This window comes from Mytilus galloprovincialis, chromosome 8, assembly GCF_965363235.1.
Source record: "Mytilus galloprovincialis chromosome 8, xbMytGall1.hap1.1, whole genome shotgun sequence".
NCBI lineage: Eukaryota > Metazoa > Mollusca > Bivalvia > Mytilida > Mytilidae > Mytilus > Mytilus galloprovincialis.
The window spans coordinates 41,903,311-41,916,353 of record NC_134845.1 but is presented as its reverse complement, the minus strand read 5'-3'; the positions used below and the strand labels follow the sequence as shown (position 1 = coordinate 41,916,353).

The 13,043-nt window shown below is 33.6% G+C and overlaps 1 protein-coding gene and 1 long non-coding RNA gene across 4 annotated transcripts in view; one reads left to right on the top strand and one right to left on the bottom strand.

The window, feature by feature from the left end:
• The window catches only part of LOC143041953 (uncharacterized), a 129,945-nt gene that overhangs the window by 2,024 nt on the left and 114,878 nt on the right, over positions 1–13,043 (top strand). For all 3 annotated transcript variants that reach the window (XM_076214130.1, XM_076214132.1, XM_076214129.1), the window contains exons 2-3: positions 7,478–7,553; positions 9,766–9,909. In XM_076214130.1, the coding sequence (XP_076070245.1) occupies positions 7,543–7,553; positions 9,766–9,909 (155 nt within the window). In that variant the 5' untranslated portion in view covers positions 7,478–7,542. The remainder of the gene's footprint in view (positions 1–7,477; positions 7,554–9,765; positions 9,910–13,043) is intronic.
• Positions 1–13,043, bottom strand: part of LOC143041959 (uncharacterized) — a 189,929-nt gene that overhangs the window by 158,257 nt on the left and 18,629 nt on the right. The gene's annotated exons all lie outside the window — the stretch shown is intronic.

Sequence of the window (13,043 nt, the reverse complement as noted above, 5' to 3'; positions counted from 1 at the left end):
ATGAGTATTTTGAAAAAGTACGCATACGGTCCAGACCGTACGCGTACGGTCCAAATACTCATGCGGTCTGGAACATATATATATGTATATATATGAAGCCCAGGTGGTTAAAACAAATGGAACTATTTTACTGCACCTCTTCTTTTTGTACTGTAACAGGTCATTGCGGCTGTTATTGTTAGCACGCGCAAACCCCTTATCTATGTCCAATTTCTTATAACCTCGTTTGATTAAAAAACCGCGAAGTTTTTGTAACCGCTGAGTGACAGCCTCCTCAGAGGAGCAAATCCGCTTTACTCTGAGAGCTTGACTGTGCGGGATACTTTTTGTGCAGTGTTTGGGGTGACAGCTTTGGGGAGAAAGGTACTGATGTTTATCTGTAGGTTTACAACAGTAGAGGTCTGTTGATATGACACCATCCTTAATAGATGTAGTTGTGTCTAAGAAAGATATCTTAGAGTCGGATATTTCATATGTAAATTTAATTGACTGCTGGGCGTTGTTTGCATGTCTGATAAAAGCATCTAATTTTTGTTGGGATTCAATCCATTTCATGTCAACATCATTGTTGAAACGGAACCAAGACAGAGGTTTGGATAAAGATGTTGAAATAATTTGTTTCTCTAATTTGCCAATGAAAATATTGGCGTAAGACGGTGCCATTTTCGTCCCCATCGCTGTCCCGTTTATTTGAAGGTAATTCTCGCCATTAAAGTTAAAAGTGTTGCATTTCAAAACCAGAGTTAGCAGCTTGACTAAACATTCAGTAGGTGGTTTTGAAGTGTTGCGCGAGTCCAATATTTCCCTACACGATTGTATTCCGTCATCATGAGGTAGGTTGGTATACAATGAGGTGACATTTGATAGTTATCCCACGATGACGCGGTGTGTCAGTGTAAGATCATCCCGATGGCCGGAGGCCAGAGGGTGATCTAACACTGACACACCAAGTCCGAGTTGGATAACTATTTTACATCCCAGCTGTTTAAGATTAGACTAAAAACCATTTACAATTCATAAAATCTAGTTTAGAACGCCACACAACCATTATAATATACTTTATACATTACTATATGATTTATACCCTTTTTGACCCCCGAACACGATGAGTAGATATCAAACAATGTCAACTCGCCCCACTGGCCTATTTGCCCAACCTATATCGCCCCACTCTTGTTTACCGACTCGCCCCACTTTTGAAAAAGTGTAAAATCAAAACTGAAAAATCACTGACAACTCACTTATTAACGAAAAGGGTTTAAACACCACTGAATAAAGGTCTGCCAACTCGCCCCACTTATAAAAATATTTTGCTTCCTTTAAGTATGTTAAATTACTGATAGTTCGTATCCAGTCGTCCTGGTGTAGTGGTTGTGTCGTGGCCTGATATGCTAAAGTTCTTGAGTTCGAATCCCAGCATATACACTGGATTTTTTCTACGTGAATTTTGATAGATAGTCTTTTCCGTATAATTGTATATTTAATTATAAGTTTTATAGTGGATTTGACATTCCCGCCAAAATGTTACAGAACAAAGGAAAGCATGCATAACAAAGAAACTCAAACTGGGGTGATCTGGTAGGGGTGATCCGGCTCAGATAACCCCATTAGAACAAAGGAGCTGGGATGTAACTAAAGTGACAAGAAGGGTTTGCGGAGAAAGAGGGTTTCCGGAGGAAGAGGGTTCATGGATTCCATTTTGCAAAGATAATCTGTAGTGTCTTGAATGTGAGAAAGAAGATTTTCTACATGAGATCTTAGATGAAAGTCTACAAATTCTGAGATTTTCTTAGTCGGGTGGCCGTTAGCGGATACAATGGGTCTACCGGGGTTGTTAACCTTGTGTATTTTCGGAGGAAGATACAATCGACCAGTCTTGGCGTTCTCTGGTTTTAAATTTCCAATTGTATCCTCATCTGTGTGACCGTCATTGTGCATGGTTTGTAACGCATTAATAATTTTAAAACTAAACTCGGAAGTAGGGTCATAGTCAAGTTTCTTATAAAATCTCTCATCAGAGAGCTGACGCTCTGCTTCCGAGATGTAGTTGGCTTTGTCCATTATCACATCATTATCTTCCCTTGTCTGCTGGTTTTATAACAATATCATCTCGGTTTTCTCGCGATTGTATGGCTTTTTTCTCGTCAGAAGAGGTGTTATAAAACGACGAGTACTTGTTGCTGGCTAGATGAACAACATCCGATTTGATTTTGTCAATAACATCTTCCAGTGTAGTGTAGTGTTGGAATTCATGAACTCTTTTTTTTTTAAAATGCGGAATTATGATTTCGTCCTCCAAGTTGGACGTGTCTGTATCTTCCTCATTATACGCCTCTTTATCCTTGTTACCAAAGTATTCTTTAATTCTGAGGGTTCTGGCAAAGTTAGTGAGGTCATCTTCCAGTTTCATATTATCTATGTTACTTGGAGTAGGGCAAAAATTCAAACCCTTAGATAAGACTTTAGTTTCATCCTCAGTTAAAGAGACTGTTGACAAATTGACAACTGTGTTGTTGGGATTGGCCGTAATATGAATTTTTCTTCGAAATCTACGGTTGCGAGGCTTTCTAATATAATTTTTTGGAGGTTTGTTTAAAGGGTGGGTAACTTTCACACCATCACGTTTAAATTTGTTTATCTGCTTGACGTGAAGCTTGTGTGATTCAATACGTTTGATATCACTAAGCCGTACATGAATTCCGTCAAGTTCAAGACCAAATAATTGGTCACGAGATCGGCAGTGCAAGTTATCACTAAGTTTGTATAGATTATTAACTTAATGAGTTTCTTCTTGACGTTCAAGATCCATCAGGCTAAAGAAACTGTTGTATAGAATATATTTCCATCTATGTAAAAATTTGTTTGACTTTTTGCCTGTTGTAAGTGGCGAAGCTTTTAAAAATAACCCTTTTGGAATAATTCCTTGATCAATGTACGTTTCTAAATTTGAAATATGATGTTCTGTTTTGATAATTTTGATATTAAAAGATCTTAATTTCTTAAAATAATATTGCAAATGCATGATGGAATAATCAGTAAGAATTTCGGATCGAGGACACACAATGCAAACTACAAAAAGGTAAAAATATTAAACATCTTACATATTATTACCGAGGAAGGATATCTGTTATCCGAAATATTGAACATATCGTTCGTTTTATTGTGTTTTTTGGTGATGTTGTAACCTTTTAGACTTGTTATATATTATATTTTGTAGTGTACTGAATCATAATTATATGATCCATCGCCCTGTAAGATTTATCGTTGACTATTTATTCAGTCATTTATATATATATATATATATATATATATATATATATATATATATATATATATATATATATATATATATATATATATACAACTCGTCTAAACATCAACCCAACAATGTTAGATCTGTAAATTTGCTTTCGCAAATTTTTGGTTCTTCCCTCGCCGGGATTCGAACCCATGCTACTGTGATATCGTGACACCAAATCGCCTGTTGTAGAGTTGTCACTGACTCAGACGTACTTATATATATATATATATATATACTGAATATTTCGGATAACAGATATTAAAAGATCTTAATTTCTTAAAATAATATTGCAAATGCATGATGGAATAATCAGTAAGGAGATCGGTAAAGATATATATTATGTATTACTTCAGTACATTTCTTGTCGTTTTTAAGAATACTTATTCTGTTAAATTTTTGATATTATTGTGTATTTTGTTTTGTAGAGCTGTCAAATGTTTATAACTCTGACAGACACATAAAAGTATTGAGCATATCATGTGTTCTCTCGTCTTTCAATCACTGTTGATTTATAAAAGTCCATTTCGAGGACATGAATTTTCTTCTTCTGTTAGATCATTTGTTTAATTAACGATATTTATTTACACTGGTTCATTGGAGTTCTTATTACGAGTGATTCATTATTTCTTCTACATAATGACTCAAAAAGATTTTACAATACTTAAACATATTCGGAAAGATATTAACATTACGACAAAAGATTTAAATGTCTACACAATATGTTTCTCAAGTATATCGATTGTGTTGAATTTTTTTTATATCATCCATTAATAATTATTGGTTAAGAATTGCACATATACTGAAGGTAAGTATAACATATACTTATAAGAAGCTGGTGTATTGACTTAGAAATAAAAAAGTAATTCAAAATATTCAAAATAGAATTAATTTCATAACAGCATGGTAATGGACACATTGTATTTAGATGTTATCGTGTGTATCTGTCAAAAACAAAAAAAATCACGTAATAGCAATATATCAGGGGCCTCTTAATGAGTGTGGTAAAAAACTACCGTCTTTCACATAGCCATTCAACACACAAAAGGCTTTGCGGAACAGTTTAAATGGAATTTGTTTTGTATCTGATTTATATAATCACATCAAAACATTATTTTGAAAGATTTTATCATCAGTGGCTATATCATCAAGGAATCCAAAAAAAAAAAATTTCCTTACAAAAACTTAAGATGAAAAATAAGATCAACATTAGTTGAATATAAGGGTAAACTACGATCAGTTTTCCTGACTTTCAAAATACAAAGTTATCGGTTGTGATCGTAGTTATCTTTCTTGTGTGCAGTTGACGACACTTCATTATACACTGCAACCAGTGTACAAAAGAAACCCGCAAAATAATGAAAATAACCGATATAGACGAAACAAGAGTCCACACGCTGAAATGACTCGCTAACCATTGATAGTTTGTTAATAGTCCTTAATATACAGCTTTACTACAACTATCACATAAACTTAACATGATCCACAAAAATTAGGCCATAGTCATATAAACCGAAAGGAGAAATACATATACACCTACCAATCATTTAATACACTAAACATATATTTAGTGGACTTATTGCTAATAGTTACTAAACAGACTTAACCAAGAAAACTAAATATTTACCAATTAACCATAAAAATTAGATCAAGGTCAGATGAACCATGTCAGGCAGACATATGCAGTTTACAATCCTTCCATACAACATATATATTTGACCTAGCTATTGCTTAAGAAAAACAGACCAAAACATATAAACTTAACACTAGACAATGAACTGTGAAATGAGGAACAGGTCAAATAAAACCTGCGAGACCGACATATACATCTTTAAATATTTCGATAAACCAAATTTAGTAGACCTATTGTATACAGTATAAGAAAAACAGACCAAAACACGAGAACTTAACTATAACCACTGAACCATGAAATTGATGAAAAGGTCAGATGACAGCTGCCAGCTGGACATGTACACATTACAATCCTTCCATACACCAAATATACTTGACCTATATGGCTTATAGTATCAGAGAAATGGATCACTACCAAAACTTAACCTTATTCACTGATCCATTAAAAGGAGTCGAGGTCAAGTGAAAACTGTCTGACAGGCATAAGGACCTTGCAAGGTACGCATATACCGAATGTAGTTATCCTATTACTCATAATAAGAGAGGCATTAGCATTACAAAAAATCTTAACTTTTTTCAAGTAGTCACTGAACTATGAAAATGAGGTTAACGACACTGGTCATGTGACAGGCAAAAACTTTGAAGAAAAATGACTGAGTATTATTCCTAAGATCAAGCAGTTCTTAGATATGACTACTTTTTGTCAGAGGGGAAGACTTTGCACTTGATGAAGGGTTTTGTGTCCTTCTCATTACGGAAAATGAACATACCGAGGCATGTCGATGGTATTAAGTCTTTCCGAATAATTGCACGTAGTCATACCGATCGTACTGTTCCTTCTTTTGGGTGTCTATGAAGTTGTACAGTTCTTTCAAAGCTCCCTTTGTCTCCGGACCGTGACAATATTTTATAGCACAGTCATGAGTTTCCCCCATTGTTTTATACCAGAAATGGATTGACACCTGATAAAAAGAAAGACAACTCTGACAACTCTCGTAACTGCAAACGGGGAATAAGAACCCAAAACCTTCACGAAAACCATGTTAGTCCTCTGGACTAGATAATGTTTGCACTAAACACCTTGGAGACTCTAATTAGCAGAGTTTCTTGATTATCTAAATATCATGCTAACAAAAATTTCAATGGTGGAAAGACTCATTCATTAAAGAAGTCTAAATCCGGTTGTTTAGCCCTGTCTATAAAGTATAGGAATATACCTAGTTTTATAATTACTGTATAATATAAATGATTGATTTTTTGGTTGCTTAACGTCACAAAACACATATGTTACATGTTACATGTATGCATGTTTAAGACATTACCAAAAGTGTTGTCGGGTATAGCGCAATCAGCCTGACAGCACACATATGCAAAACACGAGAATAATGCAGTCAAAAGGAAATGTAGAAAAAGAAAATGAAGATATTTTGCGTTAAAAACGTAGATATCAACAGTGTTGTGACGTCAAAATACTTACATAGTTATTTGAAAAGTACAAAATATAACAGATCCATGATAAGTTGACCCATCGACACAATAAAGCACAAATAATTGTGGGCTATAACAAGTTTTCTTTCACCTTAGAACACGTGGAACATAGTTGAAAAGTTGGGAGTTTTTTGTTATTTCAACGCGAAATACAACGCTTTGTCGTTATTTTTGTCTTTGTTCGTCTTGTGTAATAATCTAGTATATGTATTTATCATATACTTAGCATTGATATGATAGCTTTTGCATATGTGTAATGAGCGGAAGTACACAAGCCATAATTCCCCACCCGGGCTGATAACCCATATCAGGTGCATCTCGTGCACAAAACCCATAAAAGTGCATCTCGTGCAAGTTACTTCCGGTGTTTCCGGTATCGGTTGTTTACTTTTCCATTGTGACGTCAGATATTTTTTATGACGACGTCAAAATTTACGGGAACTTTTGTAGGGATAGTTTAATACTTGCTAACAAATGCCATTGACAATTATGAATCATTTTATAGTACAACAAACATGGAGTAGTAATGATCGTAAAGCTCTTCCAAATTTTCAATGTTTCAAAAGAGGGACGAAAGATACCAAAGGGACAGTCAAACTCATAATAAATGCCTCTATAGGAAATGTTACCATAAATATATAAGGAGTAAATGATGCTGTTTATGGACAACTATAGTATATTTGATTCATAATTTTAATTTTCTTTATAAAATGTTTGACTGTTTTAGTTATTGCATTAATTTATTTGCCTTACATAAAACTATTGTCGGAAGTATATGATAAAGCGATTAATACATGGCCTTTTCCATATCAGCCTTGGTATCATCCCTCGACCCATATCAGCACCTCGACTCCGTCGACACTCTAACATTGTTTATATAATTTCTGCTTAGGAAACACGAAATTAATAAATATGTAATATCAAATAATCGTTCAATTTGAATTTTTGGTGTATTGTCTTTACAATTCTCTTTTGGTAGATTCCACGCACACATTTACAAACATCTTCCTATCTTTATGTGTTTATATGCATGTATCATAAATGATTTTCTTCTTTCAGAATAATTCTCGCATTGCGATTCCGGTTACAGAATATACAAATTGAATGTATATTTGATACACAAAATGACAGATAGGTAGAATTATTTGTAAATTTAAGCTTATATGTTCTTACACATAAATATTTTTAAGTGCTTCGTTAATAAGGTCTTCCAATGTGCTTTTGTCATACACATGTATAATTCTGCAGTTTAATGATGGATATAGACAATTTCAGTTGACAAATTATTCTCAAATTGACCAAACTTTGGTGAAGGAGCTCTGAGGTAATTACACAAGTGTATCCTTTAAACTGGCTAATCTTCTCAACATAGTCAAAAGGCTGTTATCGCCCTAGATATCAACATAGTCACTGAAACAGCCTGAACATCTGAATTCCATCTTTGATTTAAAACCTGATTAGAGATAGATTCCATTGTCTCAGATCGGCTACAATATCTTTTTACAAATATTGCCGATTTGATTTGAAAAAAAAAAGTTTTCTGAGAAGTGAAGGTGGGCTATTGTTTGTTTTTCCGTAAGTTATTTTTGCATACTAGACGATAGGAATAATGATATTTAATAAAATCATTACAATCTTTAAAACCAATACTAGAAAACACCAGCTAAACACTATTCAGCCATATTTTAATTGACACAGTCGTTTTGATATATAGAGCCTGTGTTTAAAGACTGAACAATTAATCATAAAGTCAGTTTCAGTCTTTGATCCGTAGATATCACTTAACATACATAAATAAAATTTAAAAATAAGAAAGCAATGAATGAGATGGTTAAATTTGATAAATGCTTTTGTGCGCTTCTTTGTTAAATATTCGTTTGTTTTTATTATGTTTAAGATACTTGTGGTACTTGTACATCCTGTTATTATGTTATTATTTATGATAATTCTCGTATTCTTTTCTTTCTTTTTGCTTATGTGTTTTGTCAATTTGTCTTATGGTGTTACTTCGATATATAAAGCGTGGCCCTGTACTTATACATCCCGTTGTTGTGCTATTGTAAAACACGTTTACATACTTGTCTTTCATTTTTGCTATTTGCTTTGTCTGTACACTGTATGCCCTTTTTCTTTTTCTTTGATACATATATGACGTGGCTCTATACTTATACACCCCGCCATTGTGTCATTGTACTGTGGTTAATTTGTGTTTTTTTTGTCTTCATTTTTTGCTTTTTGCTAATATGCTTGGTTCTTATGCTATTTTGTGCTGTTTTGATTTTTACTTATTATGTCTGTTTGTTTTGTTCACGCATCGTTGCCAATCTAATGAAATGTGATGCAACTGTCATACAAGAGAGAGGTTTAACTCGTTATAAAACTATGTTCAATTCATCATTTTCTACATAGGAAAATGCCTGTACCAAGTCAGGATTTATGACAGTTGTTATCCATTCGTTTGATGTGTTATTTGCTTTTGATGTTGTTCAGTACTTTTTTGTAATTTTACTTTTTAGTATAATCGTCTGATTGATCTGTAAATTAACCTAAAGCTATTGTGTCTTATCCCGATTTGGAAATTTTGACTGAATGTTAATTCGCATGGCTTGGGATACAAGATAGCAAGACATACTTACGTGTTGTACGTCCGATCTTGCTTATTTCGGAACTCATATAATTCTGTGGTGTGAGTGTCAATGAGACAACTCTCCATCCAAATAACAATTTTTAAAAGTAAATTGTCTTAAGTAAGTCTTAGTTTGTTTTTGTTACCTAGAGTTGTTTCTTCTAATACGAATTTCAAGATTTGAACATTGGTAAACTACAGTCGTCTTTAATCAAATATGTTATAAATGCGGAAGAAAGAACAAAATTGTATTCAGTTTTTCACATCAAAAGAATCATTCTTGATATAATGTGCTACAGTCGTCTTTAATCAAATATGTTATAAATGCGGAAGAAAGAACAAAAATGTATTCAGTTTTTCATATCAAAAGAATCATTCTTGATATAATGTGCTCATTGATTTATAAGAGAGCCGGACGAACCAAATACCTATTCAAACTCTGAGTAGAAAGCAAACAGACAACGCCACGCCAACAACCGAAAAATAAAATCCAAGAATGAAACAACAGTCTACAAAACACAACATGGAAACTAAAGACTAAGCAACTTTAAGCCTACCAAAACCGGTGGGAATAATTTTTCCAAATTTAAGACTCGTGAATAATTTCAGACCAGATTATAAGTTGAGTATTTAGTATCCAAGGAAGGGAGAGAGCTTAATCATCGTTTTAAGTTTGACTATAAATCAAACAACAGATAACGATCGAGTGTTGTTATTATAGGGAGGCTCAATGTCCTACGAAGGAAGGATGCTGGACTTCCGACAAAGAAAAAGAGTTAGACAATTTAAAAGATCAACTCGACAAGCTTCAACAGGCAATGGTTACCCTATTAACGGCCAACAAAGACAAAAAGGACGAAAACAGGTACTTTAGATTTATAAGAAATTGTATCAGTTTAATGCATGTTACTACTAAAGATCTATCTAACCCGAGGTCAGTGTATGCTATAAAAATTTTAATTAAATGTAGAAGTGAGAAGAAAAAGAAACAGCTGTGCCAATTAATATAAATCACTAAATTAAAATTTCTATATTTTCTACCAGTAATTTCCTATGTTCGATAAGTAAATGTCTTTATTCTACCAGGTCATGGTCAGGATGATTTTATAATTGAACTGTTTCTATACACCTGGAAAAAAGTATTGCAACACCAAATTGAAATTGAATTAAAAAAAACACACATTATTTTTTTGTGATATAATTTGGTAAAATAGAACTAGTTAAACATTATTTAAGTATCACCTGAGTTTAATCAATAAATATCGACTCGATAAGTTTTTATCTGCACATGCAACTACTGTACCCGTAAACAGCAAAAAAGATGTTTTGATCCTCATTGTTTTCAGCACTTTAAATAACCAAGTTTTTAAAATTATGTGATTGACACCATATAATGGGTCCTTGACAACTCTTAACTGCAGCAAGATGGCAGATTATCAGCATAAGAGAAGCAGGGCTGTAACAACTGCACGCATTGTTGGTCATCACCATGCCACTGAAGTCGTTTTGAGAATAAAAATCAGGCAATAAACGCTGTAAAAGACCTTCTGAGATAATGAAGACCCCCTATTCCATTTGCTAGAGAAAATCAAGCATAATGAAGGTTGGTCAGAAGGAAACCCATTGCATACAAGACAATCCTAAAATGAGAGTGGTGGCCATACAAGAGCCTTTTAACACGAACTGTTCGAGATCAACTCATCGCTACTGGTTACAGTGCAATAATACCATTTCGGAGACCTTTGCTAACGAGCAGACTTACAGTTTTCCGTATCCAATGTAGTGCAGAGCTCGCCAAAGTTGGAAATTAGCATCGTGGAGGAAGATCCAATGTTCAAATGGAATTTGGTTCATCTTCCTTGGCCCGATCGTAGCCCGGCTTTGAACCATATTGAGCTTATATGGGACACTATTGGGCGGAAAGTGAGCGAAAGGACACCCCAGTTCAAACACAACATGAAATAAACAATTCCCTTCATCAGAAATGGTTGCTGCTACCTTAGCAACAAATTAGTCGATTTATGGCAGGAATCAGAAGACGTTAAGATGCGGTTATCCGTTTGAATGGAGGCTGCGCACAAAGTACTAATTCTTTGGCGTATAACGATCAACCATGATGTAAACAGTCATCTGAAGATTAATTTTGAAATGTCTGACATTGTAAAGTTCGACTACAGTGAAACTTGTCAAATGCGTTTTTTTGTACAAAAAACACTTCATTTCGTTATTGAAATTGTGGTTATATAAATCATTTTTTTTTTAAAAATTTTTTGTTCGTTTCAATGCCAATGTTATCGTGAACTATGTTTCAATAATATTATACACATATTTTATTATATTCCATAAAAAAAAGAGGCTGATTTTTCAAATTTTAAAAAATCAAGGTGTTGCAATACTTTTTTCCATGTGTATATTTAAAATATAGGCAAACGTTTGCACACGTGTTTCATTTAAAGGACAAGGTATGATAAGAGGCGTTTTTGTCCCCCTTCCCAAATAAGTTTATATATACATCATTGATAGCCTTAGTATAGAAACTATTCAAAACTATGATTTTTTTTATGTTCCAGGGAAAGGAAGGTTGCCTAGCAACGGTTTAAATAAATAGCCAAATTATCACATATACATTGCTTTCTCATTACACATTAGCATAATTAATAATAATATTGTTTGTTTAACACTAACTTGAGTTTGCAAATGAAAAGTCACTTCAATTTCAGTTTTAAAAAATGCTTAGCAACAACCTAGCAAAATTTTTTTTGCCTAGCAACGGTTCAAAAATTTGTAATGTCGGCCATATGAGGTATAAATATAGCAATATTTAAAGATTTAGCTACTGTAAATGATTTTTCTTTCATATATATATGATGTCTGACTCATCATTATTTTTTTCAAGAAAATGAAATTGACCATAGCAACCTAAAAGTTGCTTAGCAACAGCCGAAAAAGATAGAAATTCAACTGAACTACAAAAAAAACTTTTGATTTTTAATTGTACCAAGTAGAATAAAATCAGGTTAGATTGGTTAGTACATGCAAGAATAACTAGCAGTAAGAAATGAAAGCAAGTTAATTGTATATCATGCTGATAAAAAGATTAGCAACCAAAATAGTGCTTAGCAACGGTTAAATAATGTTGTTTTTTTTTGTAAACCGAAGTAGGTTTTTGGCATTATTATCATATCTTGATGATGTAAATATTAAATCATATGCTGTTACCAAAAACAGGGTTGAGATCTCAAAAAATAATGTTTAACATCGCCGCATTTTTTGCGAATGTCCCAAGTCAGGAGCCTCTGAACTTTGTTAGTGTTGTATGATTTTAAATTTTAGTTTCTTGTGTGTATAATTCGGAGTTTAGTATGACGTCAATTATTACTGAACTAGTATACATATTTGTTTGGGGGCCAGCTGAAAGATGCCTCAGGCTGCGGAAGTTTCTCGCAGCATTGAAGACCCATTGGTGGCCTTCGGTTGTTGTCTGCTCTATGGTCGGGTTGTAGTCTCTTTGACACATTCCCCATTTCATTCTCAATTTTAGTATTAAATAAAAGATAGCTATCAAGGAAATGGTCGGTTTATTAAAAAAAAAGGGATAAATACAAATCATATTGTCACATAATAATCAGTAAGTATAAACATTAACAAGTTAATAGGTAAAATAAACAAGAATGTGTCCCCAGTATAGTAAACCGTGAAAATGGGGCAACATCTCTAATTTGGCATTAAAATTAGAAATATCATATCATAGGGAACATATGTACTAAATTTCAAATTGATTGGACTTCAACTTCATCAAAAACTACTTCGACCAAAAACTTTAACATGAAGCGGGACAGATGGACGAACGGACGAACGGACGGATGGATGGACGGACAGATTTAAATTAACGAGCGTGCTCGACATTTTGTCCCGTGAGGGGAGGGGAAATGTGAAATAGAATTAAGAGGACATAGTTTACATGTTCATTAAACAGCTAGGTAAGAAGTACCAGCTGCA